Raw genomic sequence first — 20,768 nt, forward strand, 5'->3', positions numbered from 1 at the left:
GTAACGCTGCTGCTGACGGAGCGACCGGCTGAATGAGCCGCGATGCTTGTTCGGGTTTTTATCGGTTAATATCGAGAGGACTGACAGAACAACCTAGGCGGTATTTGTTTGTTCACGAACCGTTAAAATGGTTAAATTGCCGAAAAGTATAGTTCACCTTAGCTTGGTGGCCAACTCAGGTGTTAGCTTGTGTGTCGTTGAGGAAGCTAATGCTGCTCTGGAGGCTGCAGTCCCTGATCTAGTTGGGAGCTTGTCTTCAGCCGCACAGTGCTTCGGTCAAGTGATTTCAGAATACTGAAGATGTTATGTGGCGCGACAAAACTTCACCACATTAATCCAAAAACAACGTCTGACACACAAGTTTAAGGGTAAACTTTATTCCAAGGAAGTTAGAGCAACCCAGAGGCAAAAATGTATAATATTAAACATTAACAAGATAAAACTAACAAAATTAGCACAGGCTCACATAAGGCTCTAAGAAACAAATATAGATGGTGCTATCAATAATAATAATTCACAAACCTTATTCAATTCAATACTATGGGATGTTGGTACGTTTACCTCGGCCTCTTCATCCTATTTGTAAAATTGGTTCTTTATGTCTTCGGTGTATTCGTCCAGGAATTCATTTAGCCGCTTGTTCATTTAGTGTAATCTTCCAGTCAGATGGACTCCAACTCTACCATTTTGGGCAGCAGCTGATGCCTTTAGTCCTTGTTCTGCTGTGCAGGAGACCCACTGTGATCAGGAGGACCGCTCCAGCCAGAACCTGCAGCAGGAGGAAAACTGCTTAATGTGCTTCTACACGGAGCTCACTGACGTTGCAGAGCAGAACAAGGACTAGCATTGCCTGGTACAGTCCAAGATGATGGAAATGGAGGTTGTGTGCAAAATCAGCCATATAACATCAAGGACAGCCACAGCTTTGACCTGGTCAGCCTGCAGGTAGGGAGTTGCCTGCAGATTGGCCAGGCCTAAAATAGGATTTAGATTCCACTCATGGTGGCAAACGGATGTTTTTTAAAGAAATGGTGCCAGAATGACTGTTCCGATAGTTTACCCAAATGCTAGGAGTAACGAGTAAACATGTGTTCTCTTCATGCAGGGACGAGTCAGGACCAAGACGGTGAAAAAGGCTGCCAGGGTCATCATCGAAAAATACTACACCCGGCTGGGAAATGACTTCCACACCAACAAGAGGGTGTGCGAAGAAATAGCCATCATCCCCAGCAAGAAGCTCCGCAACAAGATCGCTGGGTGAGTTGTCTATTGCAAAGTGGAGCCCACAACCACAAATTTGTCTTGCTTATCTGCCATCCTGTATCGAAAGGTGATCATGGCGTCTATGTTGCCTGGTCATTAAAAATTACAGGAAGATAAACCTTTGAGCCTTTCCCGTGTTTGAAGGACTGCCAATTCCTATCAGACCCTGGTGCTCTAAGACATGCAAACAATTCCTGGGATGGTAGACATTAATTAAATAAATACATTTTTCTGTTAAGTAGGCAGATATTGATGGAAGGCCTGTGGTGTGGAATCTGAGTTCGCAGCAGAGTTAGCATTTATTTCATCATTTTTTTAAGTCACTTTTGTACCAAAACACACTCCAAAACCATCAGTGTTTTTAGATTAGAGGTGGGTTTAAAAAGCCTCAAAATTATAGTGGTATTTCATGAAAATACATCATCAGAGACTGGTGATGTTTGTATGCTCACCACGTGCAAAAAAAAAAAAAGGTCATAACTGTTGGTGTGGGCTGCCGTTTTTGTGTCGTACACCACCTACAGTTATCTATTTTTGTAGCCTGGCGTGTTGCACCGTGGCTGCTGCAGCCGGATTGAAGACACCAGGATATGATCGTGTCCGTTTTGACCGCCATTTTAATGGTATTCACTACAGAAGCGTAGAGATTCACAGATGTATGAGGGAGATGTTGCACAGTTTGAAAACCTGAGTTTGTGAGAGGGGAAAAAAACACTGGGCAGTGTCTTTGCTTCTGGTTTTGATTTCTTCTCTTTCTATATCAGTGCTTATATGGCACAAATAGAAGTGACTGTAATGATGTTGCGGCAGCAAAGCAACCAGTATGGAGGGTATACTGGTGCCTTGGCACCTGGCTCTTGGTCTCAGACAAGCCCAGGCTTGTCTCGATGCATTTGGGAATCTTAACATATGGTGTTGCTATAGTAACCATGTCCCTACATGACATTTCTATAATATGTACAAATTTCTATGGTATTATCATGGCAGTTCCATGTGATGACAACTTTGTGTGCGTTGCTCCACTTGTAGGTATGTAACACATCTGATGAAGAGGATTCAGAGGGGTCCAGTCAGAGGAATCTCCATCAAACTGCAGGAGGAAGAGAGAGAGAGGAGAGACAACTATGTACCAGAGGTCAGTGAACGCATCACTGTGTTTGTTATACCAGACCGGGTAAAAGCAGTGAATCTGCTCTTGTAAAACTTGTTGATTCTGGTAGCATGCTACCGGAACCACTGGGACCATTAGTATAGTTCCTGTTGTATCTTTTTCTAATTTTGCCATAGATGTGTTTGTAAATGTTGTGGTGAGAGGTGCTGAATAGAGCAGGGCGATATGGCCAAAAATATTTATCACGATATATATTTGAAAATTTGCGATAACGATATAACTGACGATATAATTGATGCGAGACAAAATACAACTGCACAACATTACTAGTGCAAAAAGACAACCTATCATTTATTTTCACTTAAACAAGAAGCTGGTTTTTATGTACATTAAAGCTTTATAAAAATGTAACGGTGCAAATGCAAATTCCTTGCTGAAAGTTTAACCAAAAGGCATTTCCAGTAGAAATGGGCTGACATGTCCTGAGCATAACCATGTATAATATCCACTGAAGTTAAAAAGAGGTGCTTTGCAACATTAAACTGCAGTGTGCAGTACGTATTTTTCGGACCATAAGGTGCACGGGATTATAAGGCACATTAAGCGAAACAAAGCAGTCAGATAAATCAAACTTTATTAAACTCATTCTTCTTGCTTCCTCCACTTCTGTACCATTGATTCATTAATGTTGAATTCTCTGGCAGCTGCTCTATTCCCATGTTGCTGCAGTATATTAATGACTAACCTCGTATTGTGGATGAATTATCTCAGTTGTTCTCCTGACTGAAGCGTCACTGCTGTTTAGTTTCCTGTCTTCATTTATGTTGGAAGTGATAGCAGAGCTGTACGTTTGATTTTTTTCAGAAATCTCTCAGTCAGAACATGCTATATCATGCTTAGGTAACTAGCGAAACTAGCGAGCTAACTTCCGCTAGCTTCCTGCTAACTTCTAACTCCATTAAATGTAATAAATTTTGTTTTCATGGATGCCTGGAAGTTAAACTTCATAGTTACACCTGGTAAAGCAGCAATTCTGATCGTTTTATTAAAGATGAAAGAATTTAGACAGTTTTTAACTCTCAGTGATGCTGCAGTGTTCGTTTGACCTGAACGATACGGAGTTTAGGACCCAGATTACTCCCAGATTTAAGAGCATCTTAGTCCGACAAATACGGCAATAACAACGGCCCGCTTGCATCTTCTGCAAAAAAATGTGCTTTGTTGTGTATCTGACGGACAAACACCAAACCAGTTCCACATCACGGAAGTTGCACCATTTTTACAAACCAATTCTGGTTAATCTGTTTCACTCAACAATCGGCCATGTGCGTATGAAAACAAAGGCTCTGCGCATGCTCGTTTTACTCATATTCTATCGCGATATTTCATTTTCCTATAGTTGCCTAACATTATACCGGTATTACCGTGAACGGTATAATATGGCCCAGCCCTAGTGCTGAACGATCTGCTGATTGTTGACTGAAGTTTGAGCCTGATCCACAAGTGGTCACGTAACTAAACGTACATGGTACTACAGGGTTCATGTGCTGGGCAAGTCTATTGTAATCATACAATATTACAGCAATATACAACTAGATAAAAAGTGAAGAATGAATGGCTAAATTGCTGCATCAGTAATTTTCATTGTGCATACAGATGAAGAAGGGTGTCAGCAGAGTGCACAGATCACTGTTTGTCCCCATTATTTTTATTTGTGAATGTGTGGATTTATTTGCTGCAATATAGAGCTGAAAAGCATCAAGAGTGCATCAGCAGGCCATTGATACTGAGGTCTGGTAGCTTATGTGATTGATTAAATGGGTCAGGCACAGAATAATAGCCAAATCTGTGCATTATTAGCCTAAAACATAAGTCTGTTTTTAAGAGTGTTTTTGAAACAATTTTAGTTATTGTGAAATGTGGGGTTAAATTGTGCTAAGTCTTCACAATTAAAACTACAAATACACAGCTTTGAGGGGAACCACTGACTTTTTTTTTTTTAAAGAAAATATGGCTGTAGTGTTACAGTATTGTCGTTATAATTGCCAACTGCTCCAGTTTACCTTAGTAAACTTCTTTTCTTTTGGCAAATTTGGCACATTTATTTTTTTAAACAAATGTTAAGAAATAAAGCAAAAGCTTGGATATTATTTTGGGTAAAGGAGTGGAATGAGTACATTTTAATAAGTCTAATTTTTCTGAAGATCAATTTAATTGCACTTTTAAACTCATGGATTTCTAAATTTGACATTTAATTGTGTAAAACATCAAACTGTTTCACATTTATAAATATTAATGTGTTGCATGTAGGGCTGCCACGATTTGTCGACTAGTCACGATTACGTCGACTATCAAAATCGTCGACGACTAATTTAATAGTCGACGTGTCGTTTGAAGCTTTGTAAGATCGCAAAAGACGCAGGAATAAGTAGCAGGATGTAAGAGTGTAATAACGGACTGAAACAGAAGATGGAAGCACTGCATGTACAAGGATGCCAGCTGCCGTTAAACCCCGAAGAAGAAGAAGCAGCTGTGTCCCAGAATTCATAGCGCAGCTGTCAACAATGGCGGCAGCTAGTTAGTTTTAACTTTACTCTTATTATTCTTTCTGGGTCACAAAATAAACGTTTAACATATTTTCAGGCGAGAATGTAGCTGTGTAAACCTCAAATATCGGCTCAGTTTATCAGGACACCACATATTTTCAAAAGCGCTCCGACGTTTTCGGAGACGTCTGTTACCCACTAGCTCGATAGCTAGGCGGGGGCAAGGCTAACTAGAGCCGTGAGAACACCGGACTCCCGGCAAATCGTTTTCAAACCCACCGCCGTCTTTCGCGACTCAGGTTAAATATATATGAGTCACTTAGATAACTTAAAAATGTTTTTGTTTGGCTTTTTTTTTTTTTTGTATTTTATTTGTTCCTGAGTAAATCGGTTTGGCTGAGATTAAAGTTATAGTTTTTACACAGCTGAATAAACGTCAAGCAGACAGCTGATTATCAGAAGTGTGAGATGCTCGAGAATATACTCCAGTGTCCTGTTATATTTTAGATAGCAAGGAGTTTATTAAACTTTACCGAAACAATCTGCAAATTTCATTAAAATTGAATAAACTATCATCTTGTCTTTATTTTTAGTTAGCACCTTAAAAGCTTAAAGCTGTAAGCTAATGATAGTTATATAAGAGCAGATGCTGCTGGTGCAATAAGCTGTAGTTTTACGTCCAGTGGATGATGATCTGATTAGTCGACTAATCGCATAAATAATCGGTGACTAGTCGACTATCAAAATAATCGTTTGTGGCAGCCCTAGTTGCATGTAAACTGTATGATGGATCTCAATTATTGTTCCAGGCACCTCAACATGCTGCACAAAACTCATCCCACAAGCCTGTAAGGCTACAGTTGCACTAGGGATACCAGTGGTTGGAAACTACGGCACAACCATAATTATTGTGACCATGACCAATCAACTCGTGATTTTCCTGCCTTTGAATTGGTCCCTTTAAAAATATTATCAGTTCTGAGATCACTCCCAGTCAGGTTCTGTTTTCGAAGGAATATTAGTGCATCAAGATGGGGATAAAATGGCAATAAGATGGAATCAGTTTTGGATTGTGCGAATCAAATTGGCACTTAAATTCAATCTGTTTGCAACAATCACTCTAGAGTAATACAATTATTCTAATTTCTAAACAAACATTTTTCCAGACATATGTAACGATGCCTGTTGAAGGCAGTAAAAGAAAGACACTTGAAAGTTGCTCTGCGTGAGCACTGCAGACCGTTTCTTTTATTTATTGTAATACAGAGTAAGAGACTAAGACCATAAACTCCACAGGACAGAGGCCAAGATAAAAGGATTCTTTAGAATCTGGAGCCTCTTTGCAACCACAGCTTATGCCATCTGGTGGCTCTCAGATAGAATGCAGGTTGGCGATATTTCCACATTGGCTTAATCTTCCCTATCCTGGAATCTACATCCATGTTTTATAGCATCCCTATCTGTTTGTGTTTGAAGCTGTTGATTTCCTTTTTACCCATTAACATTTGATTAGGATTAGAAAGTTTCTTCACTCCATCTGGCGTTTGGGTTTTGATTTGTTTCATCTATTGGAGAAATAGTTGAGCTTAACAGTAATAGAGCAGAGTAGTAGCAGAGAATGTACAAAGTAGAAAATAAAATAAAAAAAGGCAAATAAAAAAAAGTCTGCATTGTAGTGTGCCAATATTTCAGTATGCGTGCATCTACGTTGCAAATTTGAATAAAACTGTAGTTTTGTACCACTGGCTTCATACATTTTGTTACTGGCTGCAAGACAGAGCTATATATTTGTGAGTGTTTGCTTCAACCAGTTTATCCACAGGTGATCTCAGAAGTGCAAACATGGTCAGGAGCTGGAACAGTCGAGTGTCCAGCCCTGATGGGGCTTTTGGACACATTAAACCAAATTGTGCCTGTTATGTGTTTTTTGTGTCCTGGTAGTCTGCCTGAACCGAACACCTTTCTTTCTACCAGTTGTTTTGTGATTATGGTCTGTAGGCAGGTGATTCACAATGCAGAAAAAAACAACACATACAAATTTTCTTGAGTTTTGAAGGACTTTCTGTTCTTTTTGTGCACTCGTACAATTTTTTTAAACACAACAGATGGATATAAGTAAACAAAATAATATGGTGTTACTTTGCAACTGTGGAAATAACTGAGGTGTGAGATAAATTCAAATTCAAATTTTATTTGTCACGTACACAGTCATACACAGTACGATATGTAGTACAAGTATTAACCGGAAATGAAGAATGTAGTGATGGCTAATGTGATTCCTGTGTGTTTATCTGTCCAGGTGTCTGCTTTGGACCAGGAGCTGATTGAAGTTGATCCCGACACCAAGGAGATGCTGAAGCTGCTGGTAAGTCTTTCTGTAACAGGACAGAACAAGTACAGTTTTTGCGGTACTTACTTTCATCTTACTCTGCTGGGGCTTAGCGGTTAATGTATTAACTGATTAAAATAAAGAGTCTGTTATACTGTAAACAAATCCTCTCACAAATTGAATCCTCTGTGTGCCGTGTTTTAAACACAAAAACAAACTACTGAAAAATTATGTGATCAGACATAAATCTTAGAATTAAAGGCATGTTCCAACTACAAATGAAAATAAAAAGATGTAAAAGCAACAGGCTCACAAAGGTAATGACAGAAATAAGAAGCTGATTTGTTAGATGTTTAATGGTGGAATGACTTAGATCAGACACAGGCATCTAATCTTGTTAATGATAACAGCAATTGGTCTTGAGTTGGGAAATAAAAAAAATGGTTGGAGTTAATGGAGTTTGAGTGTTGAATTGTATCCAGCCAGTGGAGCTCTTTAGAAAAAGTTTGTGTAGCTCTAGAGAGGAGTTGTAGGAAGGCACATCTCATCAAGCAACATCAAGGGAGGTCACGAATCGCCTTCAGAGGAACCAGAGGGTTTGAAAACTTCAGAACACTTTGATCCATTTTAGTGTTTCATTAAAACTGGCAGTTGTTGTGTAACCAGTGTTACTGTCAGAGTGGAGGTTGCTGTTCAGGCCTTTTAAACCAGAAGATTTTATTTAAAGCACAGAAGCATTTAAATGGCTGAAATCAGTTTGTTGGGACATATTTGCCTCTGTCCCTGTGTTCAGCTTTTAAATGGCAGAATTTCCAGGTAAAGGATTTTACTAGAATCAACCTGAGCTTGTAACGGTCCGATTCCAGCAGCAAGAAGGGAGCTTTTAAAAACAGCCACTCAAACCAGAGAGTCAAAGTGCAGCATGCCCTTAAAACTTGTTTTGAAATGTCGTAGACAGAAAAAAAATTAGATAATGGGACATGTGTTTTTTCCTCTTTTTTTTTTTTAAACACATATAAGTATGCTATATGTGCTGTTGTCTACTCTGTTATGTACACTACAGGCAAAGAAATAGCCCAAATCCAGTTCCATGCACGTGCACATGTATTTGGTAACTAAAGCGGTTTCTAATTCAAGACAGTTGCCGACCTTCTTGGGAGTGGACACCCCAGCAAATTCAGCCCAATGTCAGACAATGCAGTGTTCAGATAAACTGAAAAACCAAACAAACCCTGCACCTTAGATTCCACGGGCCTCAGATAGCATGTAAATGTTAAAATTGATAGCAGTATAATTAAAAAATACTGAAGGACTTCCAGGACAAACGCTCTGTTCTGTCTGTAAACACCATCAGCCTTCCAGGGATTGCAGATGAAAATGAGTCTCTCTGGCTAAATCTGGCATGTTTACATGATAAATTTAAGTGTTCATGTTAAATAATTTTAACAATAAGTTTTTCACTGTTATGAAGTAAAAATAGTATTACTACTTAAAATGTACAAGGGAACTGTGTTAGGCCTGTTGTTTGAAGACAAATAATTACACGATGCTGAAATAAATCGGTAAATGTGTAACAGATGAAGGTAGTGATTTCTCTTTTCGGTCATTTATCAACAAATGCTTTTACTTGGCTTTGATAAACCACACACTTCTAAAACTACGCCCCATGGACAGAGGAGACCAGTGATATGAGCTGCTTTTGCAGCCACAGGACGTCTTGTTGTACTCTGTATATCAAAATGATCAGCTTTGGTCAGGAAACGGGACAGGGGCAAATCTCCAACAGAGATGCAGCGAAAGAAGGGAACTATGGCCTAGTCAAAGTTCAAACCTCAACCTGATTGGGAATCATGGGGGTGTACTTAGTTTTTCACACTGATTTTGGCAGTTTTTGTCAAGTGTGTTGTTGTTCATGTGATGCTTTTAGATCCCCCACCCATTTTGTTTAACATCACTATATTAAAACCTTCACATCACGTATTTATTTCAGGACACAGCATTTTAAAAAAAACCATGAGTGTTTATGCTGGTGCAGCCACACATGCCTGGTAATAAGTGAATATAAATGTACTCACCACAGCTGAAGTACAAACCAGCCGGGTAGTCGTGCTACACAGCAGGCCAAAATATTTGAAGGACCATTCCATCAAGAAGACGCAGACAGCTAGCTGTGTAACTTTGCTGTTGCTTTTGCATTTCCCTTGAGCCTGTATCGAAAGGTGATCATGGCGCCTTTGTTGCCAGGTCATTTATTAACTACAGGCATATAAACATGTGAGCCTTCCCTGTGTTTGCTGGACTGTCTGTTCCTGTCAGACCCTGGTGCTCTCAGACATTGAGTATTGAGTTGATATTGAGTTGCAGTCACCTCCTTTCAGATCAGTTCTTAAACCAGTGTCTTGTTTATGTCCCTCAGGATTTTGGCAGCCTGTCCAACCTGCAGGTCACCCAACCTACTGTCGGCATGAACTTCAAGCAGCCCCGAGGAGTCTAAGCTCTGTACAGTATCTTCCCAATAAAATCCATTTGGGACAAAGAGCTCTGCTGTAGGACTGATGATTTGTGGACATCCGTTTTATGTGTTTTCCCTCTCCAAACTTGAGGTGTTAAGTTATCCTTTTCTCATAAGTGTAGGACCAGTTGGGTGAAACTAAATAAACCCCATCAATTATTGGCTGAAAATACAATTATGTCTGTAAATTTGATGCTTTTAAACTGAGTCATGCCAGTAATTATGTGGAGGAACAGAAGAGGCCACACAAGGCTGCTTAATATTAGGAACATGTTTGTCCTTTGGTTTCATTGTTTTGACACACAATTGAAAGTCATTTTTAATAAACAGCCCATTCTACATTTACTAACAAATAATGGTTCTCATTGATCAGGTGCTGCTTCCTGTCAAATTGTGGTGGATTGCCTTTTTTTTTTAAACTTCATCGAATCTGTTATATTTATGTGTTACATAATTTGATGTAGCCTTTTCAGTCATGATAACTTTACGTTTGTCCTGATAGTATTAAAGGTTAAAGGGTAAAGTCTACTGGCAGCAGAGCAGCTGATTTGACAAAAATTAGTAGAAAAAGCGTAAAAACAATACAGGCTGAAAACAGCTGCTTTAGACAAAAGAGGGGAAAAAATAGGTAATGAAAATTTTGCATAGCTGTGTGTCTTCTAAGCCTGGGTTATGGTCACCATCATGGGGACAGCCATGATGGCATCACTGTTAGGAGACTGGAAAATAACTGTCAAAGGACCTGTAGAAAAGCAAGTCAAACGTTTATGTCACAAACACACGGTGAAAAGCTATCCAAAGATTTTTCTGCTTCGTTTGTGCTACGATCTACTTTTTCTCATTAAGTTTAACATTAATAGTTTGAAATTACATGACCTCAACACTTTTTGTCAAGACTCTGGTTTTTATCATCAGAAGAAATTAGAGATGGCACGATACCACTTTTTTATGTCCGATACCGATATCATAAATTTGGATATCTGCCGATACCGATATGAATCCGATATAGTGTTTTTTAATCAACAAAACTGTTTTTTAAAATATCTTGCTGCATTTTGCAAGTCTGCAAGTTCATACTCAAGTTTAAAACAACAACTACACTAAAGCTATTCTGTTATACCTGTATACAAAAAAAATATTTCATAGTTCAGCAATACTGATCAATCTAATAAACTTAAACCTACACCATCCTCCCTATTCTGGTATTTTAAAGAGTACTTAGCGTAAATATTAAGCAACCTAACTAATAGGGTTCCAACTCCCAGCAACAACAAAAATAAATAAATAAAAAATAGGGAACCACCCCTCACACTCCACCTCATGATGCTTAATCGACGTAATCAACCTTAATTTGATGCAGTGTGAAAAAAAATGCACAGAAATCAATTATTTTTCAAGAAATATTAAATAGATTCAACATCTTTCTTCAACAAAATTGCAGACTGCACAGATGGTACCTTCCCAAAGTAAAAAGTACTATAGCTTACTAGGGTATATATATTAGACTTAATAGTCACTATATACAGTAATTGACTTCTATTCATTTTACATCAAATTAAAACTTTGTGTGTCAGATAATTATTTATTAAAAGCTAGATATTTTAAATGAGAGTAAGAAAGAAAAGTATGTCTTTGTGCCCCCTTTTCCCAGTTAATGCCCTACGGCCCCCCTGGCTAAACTTTGCTAGATCCGCCCCTGCACAGTTACCAGCGTCAGCTACGTAGAAAAAGATCCTCGAGTAGAAAGTAATATTAAATAAATTCTAACAACAGCTGATCAAGCTTAAACGTGCTGCTGTTGTTCAGCCGCTGGTTTCCTCTTTCTGGTGCAAAGTGGGCCAAAAACAAAGACGGACTCGCGACAGAAAAGCCGATCAGCTGATCATTTAAGCAGTTTCATGATTGAAGTAGCAGCCGGAGAGCGAGAGGCAGTCGCTCGTTAAGCTTAACGCAGGAATGCTTTACAAACATTCAGAGATGGACTTACACACTTGCTTTACTTCTCTCGGGGATAACTTTGTCGGAGATGAAATGCCAGGTTGCTAGCGAAGCTCCAAATGCTATCCAGACCACCGACAGGTCCCGCATGCCACAGCCGCTCTATCACGTGATGCATACTGCTCCGACGTGCTAACGTTCTGAGGTGAGTTACGGCGTGTTGCAAGTTTTGTGAGGTGCTTTCGTGATATTTAATGGATCGGATTACATTTTTTATTTTTCTCCGATATCCGATCCAGTCATTTAGGTCAGTATCGGACCGATACCGATACGTAATATCGGATCGGTCCATCTCTAGAAGAAATATGACTTCTCACAGATCCCAAAAGGCTACATTTATGCTACATATGTGTGTTGATACAAGGACTGCAAGCTTGAACAGGGTTCCTGTCTTTTGCCTGATTAGTCAGGATTTTACATACACATCTTGCAATGTATGAAAACTTATGAGAAGGTCTGTGTACTTTATTTAAAAAAAACAAAACAAAACTCTACAACATTTTTAAAAGCAAGATAAAACACCTTTAATGCAGCACAAAAATGTTTTCACATAAAAATTGACAAAGGATTCATTCCATTCTAAAGGTTAAATCTACAATTTAAAATAAACTTTTGTGACATGATTTAATTTGCTCATAAGCACTTAAGGAGGAAGAAGTTGCAGAAAGCTCCTCGGGGGCAGTCGCACATCTTCCCAATCCGAGATCCTTTCCTGATGGCACAGTATTCCCCAAGATCACACTGTGAACACAAATAACTTTTTAATATCAAACTCTGGACATCATGGAATGAAAATTCACAAAGTATCACTAAGACGTTAACACAACCATTCTGCTAATTTATGCTTTCTTGCAGTCCAAAAGAAGTCATTCATAACTGCTGTCAGAAAAAAAAAAAAAAAGGCACAGCAAGGACGATCTCTGATGCCGAGAAAAGCACTTTTCTAGAGGGAATCATACCTTTAATCATTAAAACAGTAAAATGCTGCTTCAGCTTTGGTGCACTGTTGCTGTTTTTGATTTTTTTCATTGCATTTTTGTTATACCTTTATTCTTGAGCACCTTTGCACTGAGGTTTAGAATGTTATACACTTTTAGAGAAATTATAAATGTTTTAAACATTTTTTGTCACAAGTGTTAAATCAGAGTATAGTGTTAGTGACTCACAGAGGGGACCTGTCCATACTTCTTCTCCCAGGGATTAATTCTCTTGGTTTGCAGTCTCTCCAGCACTTCATGCAGCGCACCAAGCTGAGAAAAACAAAAATACAACAGACGTGAAGCTAATGTGTGGTCAAAATTAAGCCTGGAAACACAGGAGAACACTTTAGTGCATCAGTCACTGTCATCCAGCCATTCTGTCATTTTCTGTCCAACAGCATTGCTCCATCTATGACAAAGGCTTTAAACATCAATTGGTCAATAATAAAACTGACAATAAGCAATTGTATTAACTGAATTTAGGCAAAAGAAGACAAGAATTAAAAAAGTCTCCAGCTTGACACTTGTCAGCATTTCTTGCAAAAGATATTCCACATATTTCTCATTATTGACTTGTCTTATGGCTCATGTTTTTAGAATTGTACTGCCTTAGTTAGAAGCAGTACAGTTATAGGAACTAAAGGATATTGAGTGGACTAATTAGGCAGCCAGATCTAAAGGATTACATTTTTCTGTTCGATATGACATCTGGTTTGAAATACAGTAACAGCTTTTTAATAATCTGCTAAATTCATACAAATCCCCCCTCCCCCCCCCCTCCATACATTCATATAGAGATTTACACTTTTCTATACACTTCAAGCACTTTGTCTATCTCACATCAATTGCCAATTTCAAATAGCCAATTAATTTAACATGCATATCTTTGTGCTTTGGGGAAAGCTGAAGCGCAAACTCACAGAAGAGATGAATCAGATTTGAACCAATTTAAATCACCATGCTGCGCTGTGTCACTGAAGAACATGGAACCTGACAGCTTTTATGAGTTTGGTGCCAATATAAATAGATTAACTGAAGATGTTTTGGGTTAATTTTCATTATTTACTAATCTGATGTTCATTTATTGTTTGATTAATTGAATGAAAAAACACAACCCTCATACATTTATACTTTTCATGCTGAAAATGTCCTCTTAACTCTGAGCAATCAAATCAGTCAAACACAAAAATAAGCAAATCTTCATAATGCAACCAGAAATGTTATACATCAATTAACAAATAGTTACTAATTTATTTACATTTTACAAATTCATTGTTGCAATGAAAAACATTAGCCACCTATTATTATTACAGTTTCCAAAATTTGATCAAAAAAGCTGACACTAATGGAGATTTCACTACAGAATGAGTGCTTTTATTTTGATACTACAGGTTCAGTTCTGCATAAGAAGTTTGTCCAGCATACATTTGGAAGAGGTATATATGTTAAATACTTAAACAGAAGAAATTTCAGATCGTATCCAAAGACATATAACTTTTATTAAAGCAAAGCGTATGAACCCCCTTTTCATCACAAAATACCTTTATGTGTGTGTGTATTAAAATATTAGATATTGTAAATATTCCACACTCGGATTTACCAGTCTGTTGGAGTTGTGGTAGTCCTGCACTTCTCTCTCGTCCCTCTCGGCTTCCGTCTTCCCCGCTGGACACAGCGCAGATAGTAGCACCGCGCACAACACAGCTCGTGCCCACATTTTAAAAACACAGCAAAGAAAGCGCAGTGTTGAATTTTCCAACAGTCGCAGTTGCCTCTTACTTCCTCCAGGCGTTTCTCACGCACTCTCTGCATGTTCGGCACAGCGCGGGATCTTTAGAAAAACAGCTCCGCCCCTTCCAGGTATGACGCGGAGCATCTCCCAATGGGCTAAAATGTAGCAAAGACCCTGACTGGTTCACTCCTGTTGCTTTCAGCTTTTATCAGAAGAAGATTAAAATACAGCACTGAAATATGTAGTATTTATAAGAACTTCTAAACATCACTGATGAAGACATCTTACTTTTTTTTGCATTTCCTTATTTTTTTATTTGTTGTTGTCATTTCCCACGTGTGGGACTAATAAAGGTTATCTTATCTTATCTTTTCAAAAAAACAAAAAACAAAAGAACAGCTATCTCATTATGGCATATTAGGTATTACGTGAGTATTTGCAAACAAATTTGAATATTAGACAAAGATAACCCAAGCACATACAAAATTATTTTAAATAGTAATGCCATTTATTAAAGGAAACAAGCTGTCTAAACCCACCTGGCCCTGTGTGAAAATTTTGCTCCTTTTGTTATCATGAATTGCTTTCAGGATGCTGGACTGAGAGTGGAGGTCTCAGTTCAATGTGAGTAGTGTTTGTGTCTTGACATCAGTGGTATCTGTCTACTCCTGTAACCAGTTTATCACTCCTGCTGGGTATCAGATGACAGGTAGGGCGTATGCGTTGATGGCTTGGATCATATTCCTGCACTTCAGCTGACCACTCAGCACTTCTTTTAGATATTTGGACGTGGCTAACCTTCATGAATTTTTATCATGTTTCCGAGTGGCTTGTGAGATACTAAGGCACTTGTAGTTAATTCAATTCAGTTCATTTTTATTTATATAGTGCCGAATCAGAATGATTTTGAATTGGATTGGAGTCTGTTAGACAGATATGATTCAAACCACTCCAGTGTAGTAATTTCAGTATCTATGGCATACTCTAATCTCTGTAATAACATATTGTGGTCAATAGTATTGAATACTGCACTAAAGTCTAGCAGAAGGAGCAGAAAAATCAGTCCACTGTCAGAGGCCATAAAAAGGTAATTTGTAATGATGAGCTCTGAAACATGACTCCATCTCTTCAGATAAACTATTTTCATCTGCGGATGATCAGATAGCTGTTTTACAACTACTCTTTCACGAATTTTTAAAAGTAAAATGAAGATTGGAGGCTGACCTACAGTTAAGACAGATGGGTCAAGTGATGGCTTTTTACATACTGGTTTAATTACTACCACCTTAAACACATGTGGGACGTAATTGATTGATAAAGACTAATCTTATTTCAGATCAAAGTATTAACTAAAATAAGCAGTCTTTTAAACCCGGCAGGTTTATGCCACTGCAGGGGTTCCCCTTCTCTCAGGAGTGCGGGCCCACTCATCCCATGGGGTGGCCACCTCTTGTTGAGGGGCTCCTCTCTCTCTCTACCATTGGTGTGGCGGAATCATGGTCCTCGGCTACCACCTTTAATAGGTTTTACCGCTTGAATGTGGCAGCCAGCCCCTCTTTTGGGGAGGAGGTGGTGGGTGCCCCTCTGAGGTAGCCTTTGTCTGTTCGCTTGGCCTAGTGTCTTGCAGGCTGACCATGAGCGGCTGTTTAGGTGTGGACCTTGTGTCTTGTGGGAGTCACTCAGGCCAGTCTTGCGTCTGGCAGACTGATGCCTCCTCCCTCCAGCTCGGCCTTTGCATCTGGCGGGGCCTTGACCAGGGTGGTGTGTACATATGTACCAAGGGCGTAGATTTTGCATGGACGGAAGGGGCATGTCCCCACCAATAATTTGATCTCTTCGAGTAAAGAAAAGCAAAACCAATTAAAAAAAACAAAAAAAAAAAAACAATCTGTCAACGTCTCATTCACCCAGCGGTGCAGAAAGAGTTACGTTCTCTACCGGAGTCCTACCTCATGTGACAAAAATGGCCAATGTGATTGGCTGGGCCTTTCAGTGAGCTCTGTTTAGTGTTAGCAGCGGCAAGCCTGCGCTGCGAGGACCTGCAAGGAGGAGAGGAGGATGGCAGCACAAAGGTGTCAGGCGCAGTGGCCCGTGGACATGGGATGGACTCAAGCGCAGATTCAAAACCGGAGGCCAGGGGTGAGGTGTAACGAAAAGAGACTTTATTTTTACAATGCTCAGAGGCTAACAGAAAGTGCAGACTAGAATCAATGAACATAAACTAGATGTCTGAGGCGAGAGAAAAATACTGTGGTGAAAACTAGATGGCAGGGATAACTGGGTGCAGGTACTGGGCAGGGAAAACTGTGGCGGGCCCGGGCACTGAAACAGAGGACAGAGCAGTCAGGGGAATCCCACAGAGGGTTGCGAGTGAATCTAAAAAATAGTACACTGAGCTGTCTTACAAGCTTGCAGGTGGGGGTTGCGTGGAGGGGGGAGGCAGGAGAGGTCCAGGTGGGTGCTGCATGCAAGGCAGGGAGGCAGGCAGGAGAAAATGGCAGCTCCAAAACGGAGAGGGATTACCGGTGGCAGCAAACTGGTATCCAGGAGAGCTTGGTAGGTGGTTTTCAGAGGCTGACGAAAAAAAACAGAGATACGGTTAATACACACGATTAGTCACCAAGGAACGGACGTGAGGCCGAGAACTGACTAAAGTTGGCAGATAATCTGGCGAAGACCAGTTGAGTGCGCCGGTCATAAATACTGCTGGTCCGATTGCCATCAGGTGAGGAACAACAAAGACTCCACCCAGTGGGGAGGAGCTGATGCTGTGGAAAACCACCCAGACCACGACAAAAGGAAGAACCTGGACATAAGAAAGTATTTTTCAAAGAAACCTGTAAAGTCAAGTTCACTCATAAAATGTGTCCGTCATAATAACGTTACAGGCTATGCTAGGCTTTGGCCCACATCAGTCTAAAATTGTATGTAACCATGAATAACGTGTTTGGGAAACTAACAGCACAACAGGCAGCACTCGTTATCTCAGTCTCCCAGAGTAGCATTTCTAATTTTGATTGAAACTGTCAGAGAAAACGGCAGCCTCGAGCAAGCCAGGATATTAGTTTACAGAGGCTGTTAGAATTATATGTCTAACGTTAAAATGTTGGTGAAACAATAATTTCATCCTAATGGTACTGACATATTCATAGGGTTAATTTTTGAGACAAAATATCACGAGTTAGTCATTATTTTGCAAATATTCCACGTTGTAGTGCAGTTTGCACAAATTGTTCTAACAATGCACTCACCCTACAAACATTACTGACGAGTCAAGATCTGCACAATTTGACAGAAACACTGAAGCAGCTCCACATTTTATTCTTATTGTCATGTATGTCCTATTTGTCAGGTGACAGAAGAACCAACACAAAGCTCAGAGAGTAATGGTGATACAAGATCACAGGTGAAATTGGATGATGACTTGGTGGTGCACATGTGTGACTGCATGTATTTTGTAATTTAACATTATATAATTCAGATATAAAACTATGAATTGTTATTTTAAATGGTTTAAAAGCATGTAGAATATCATATGTAGGCAAGTATATTTCTCCTTTTTTTTATTATCAAGAAGCAAAGACAAAAAGGAAAAAAAAAAAGAAACAGGGCAGGGTTCGGTGGTTGAATCAGCCGTCCCCACCAATGCCAAAACCAAATCTATGCCCTTGATATGTACATTTGTACATTGTTCGTTTTGTACACTTTCACGCTGGGGTTTCGGTTGCACTGTCTCTTCACAGGGTGTCTTAAAGAGTTACCCCATACATATGGAATATGTAACGGAGTGGAGAGATAGTCTCTCAGTCAGAGAACCAAGGTTACAGTGCAACCGTACGTTATCCCTGGCAGTGTTTCAGAGTTCCTTCAGTGTCTCCTCTGGAAGACAATCAACAATGATTTGGGGTTGCTTGTGTCTCTAGCTTCAGGTTTTTCAGAATAGAGTTGCCAAAACCTAGAATGTTTTCCAATTAGTCAAACTGCAGGAATGTCTAATAGACATAAATACCTGGATGACCTTTAAATTCCGGCTTCTAAATGCAGATAAAACAGAGACTACTGTACTCAGCCCTAAAGATCTTAGAAAAATGTGGTGATATAAAATACTGCAGTGAAAGTAGGGATAGGGACTAGAAAGATATATCTCCCATAACAACAGCTTTCAACAGCAGGTTTGCATGGAATAGATAAAGTAGGAGCCCCAAAATAAGCTAACAAACCCACTTACAAACCCACAGTACAACTGCATTTTATTTACATAGCACCAAGTCACAACAACAGTCACCTCAAGATGCTTCCCTGTTCATAAACAAAGCCATGGTAGCATTTGATAGCAAGTACTGTTTAGTTGCAGATTCATAGAGTTTTGATTACCAACCAGAAACTGATTGGATTGTTGTCTGCTGAGTGCAAGCCGCAGCATCAAATCCTCCCGCTGTCAGCAAGGCTTTAGTGTCGGACTAAGAGCATTTTGCTGCTAGTAAGTCAGCGCTGGGCACACAAAAAATAGAGACTTTAAAAAATAAACAGTATTGGTATTAAAGTGTGTGTTATGTCAGCTGCTTCAGGACATTTTAGATGCTTAAGGAAGCAGATGACTATAAATAAACCTGCAGAGAGGAATGAAGTAAGAGGTTTAAAACCTGCCATGTTGTTCCACTTGCTCCAGGCCATGATTCAGTGTGTGACTGTCTGCTTATGGGCTCATGATAAAGACATAAACAACTATATCCCGTCTATGTCAGCTGCCCAGAAATCCTGCTGAGTGGTAGTGAAAATGAGGATGAAAGCTGTTGGCTTTTACTGTAGACAGAAGAGAAAATATAACAGGATGCAGTTTGCATCTTTTCATTCATATATTTTTCTTCTGCGAGTGGTTGAGCCCCTCTAATGCTCATTGCCTTGATTCATGCTCAATCATCCAGGGAAGTAAATCTCAAAAGGTCGATTCTGTTCATCTGGACGTAGCCCACTCATGAATGACAAAATGTTAAATGTTTTGTCATTCATTAGGATGAATGACAAAACATTTCTCTCATTGGAAAAGCTACGTCCAGATGAACAGAATCAACCTTTTGGGTCTAATACTCATTGCCATTTGACTCTTCTTCTCCCACTTTGTTGTATATACCATCCATCCATCCATCCATCGCGGGGCAAGTGCCTATGTATGTATCAGGCAAGAATTAAAAAAAATAAAAAAAGTCAATTACAGCAGTTGGTCTCCTCTGTTGCTAAATGCTTGCACAGTGTTTAAAGAAAAAGTGATGCATCACAGTGCTCCTAACTTTTTTGCAGTAGGTTAACACTGATAGTATCAAATTGAACTACTTCAGTTGCATATAGGGTTTATAGCTGCAGGTCACTGATTTTTTAAATTAATTAATTAATTAATGACAATCTTGTTTTAGCACCACATCAAGCCTCCAACTTCCCTTGCATTTTATTTTTCATGTACATAGTACTGCTTAGACAGTCTGACTGTAGTAAAGGAAACTTGAACCCAAGCTGCCAAAGTTGATTTAGTTGGGAGGTAGAGGTTTGGTAACAGGTACCCACCACTAAATTTTGTTGAGAGCCAAATGGCCAAATTATAGTTGGCCTCTCATTTACACCCACCTACCCCTTAGAACCTCGCTGCTTTCAAGTTTTCATTAAGTAGTAAATGCGGTGTTGAGTCTGTTGTGTCACTTGTAATGAAAATAAGGCTGCAAGAACTATCTGGAAGAAAATGAAGAGTAAAAAAATGAGGCTGAGCTGAAAGGAAACATCTTAAACCGCTTCATTTCCATAATCCCACAGAATAGATCAGAGTTGGGCATCATTATCATCCCTTAATCTCCTCAATTTTCCTCTAATCCTCTCAAGAAACAGCAGCTCCATCACCCGTAGTTAAGCCAAATAACTTTTATCATTCTCTGTGCAGAAAGTGATCTTTTAATTGCTGTCTATGACTGACCTGTTGCAATCTGAAGGCAACACTTGAGGCTTTGATGGTGAAATTGTCATTTTCTAAAACTTGGAAGGAAGCATTAAATCTAGAAACTAAAAAGAAAGTATATGGTTTTATATATCAAAATATATATTTTTTAAAAATCAAAGCGCCCTATTCCAGGAGGCATGTTCAACAAACAGAGTTAAAAAATTAATTCTGAGTTGGTTAACTCTGAGATTGGCATTTTCAGTTTCAGAAGAGCTGATCAGAGTAAATTCAATCAACTTGTCACAAACAATTCACCATGGCAATGAGTAATCTAGTGGACCAAGTAATATTTTTTAATATAATATATGTCAATG

At 39.2% G+C, this 20,768-nt stretch overlaps 2 protein-coding genes, 1 long non-coding RNA gene and 2 other non-coding genes across 5 annotated transcripts; 3 read left to right on the forward strand and 2 right to left on the reverse strand.

The window, feature by feature from the left end:
- Nucleotides 1-1,099: 1,099 nt before the first annotated feature.
- Nucleotides 1,100-9,787, forward strand: LOC146665446 (small ribosomal subunit protein eS17). The gene is made up of 4 exons (XM_085413141.1): nucleotides 1,100-1,257; nucleotides 2,293-2,398; nucleotides 7,220-7,285; nucleotides 9,666-9,787. The coding sequence occupies exons 1-4, from the start codon at nucleotides 1,100-1,102 to the stop codon at nucleotides 9,741-9,743; spliced, it is 408 nt and encodes a 135-aa protein (XP_085269267.1). The 3' UTR covers nucleotides 9,744-9,787.
- On the forward strand, nucleotides 1,317-1,445 carry LOC146665447 (small nucleolar RNA SNORA71). The gene has a single exon (XR_014912859.1). It is a non-coding gene; the product is annotated as a small nucleolar RNA SNORA71 (small nucleolar RNA).
- On the forward strand, nucleotides 9,455-9,584 carry LOC146665448 (small nucleolar RNA SNORA71). The gene has a single exon (XR_014912860.1). It is a non-coding gene; the product is annotated as a small nucleolar RNA SNORA71 (small nucleolar RNA).
- Nucleotides 9,788-12,223: 2,436 nt separating the features above from the next.
- LOC146665449 (niq CART3-like) lies at nucleotides 12,224-14,583 on the reverse strand. Its single transcript, XM_085411148.1, has 3 exons — nucleotides 14,340-14,583; nucleotides 12,926-13,009; nucleotides 12,224-12,500 (listed from the first exon to the last, which is right to left on the reverse strand). Exons 1-3 carry the CDS (start codon nucleotides 14,454-14,456, stop codon nucleotides 12,393-12,395), a joined length of 309 nt encoding a protein of 102 aa, XP_085267274.1. The 5' UTR covers nucleotides 14,457-14,583; the 3' UTR covers nucleotides 12,224-12,392.
- Nucleotides 14,584-16,576: 1,993 nt separating this feature from the next.
- LOC146665450 (uncharacterized) lies at nucleotides 16,577-17,771 on the reverse strand. The gene is made up of 3 exons (XR_014912387.1): nucleotides 17,122-17,771; nucleotides 16,877-17,045; nucleotides 16,577-16,793 (listed from the first exon to the last, which is right to left on the reverse strand). It is a non-coding gene; the product is annotated as an uncharacterized LOC146665450 (long non-coding RNA).
- Nucleotides 17,772-20,768: the final 2,997 nt, after the last annotated feature.

This window comes from Rhamphochromis longiceps, linkage group LG7 (genome assembly GCF_057381845.1).
Source record: "Rhamphochromis longiceps isolate RC_006_pf linkage group LG7, R_longiceps_female_GT1.1, whole genome shotgun sequence".
Lineage (NCBI taxonomy): Eukaryota > Metazoa > Chordata > Actinopteri > Cichliformes > Cichlidae > Rhamphochromis > Rhamphochromis longiceps.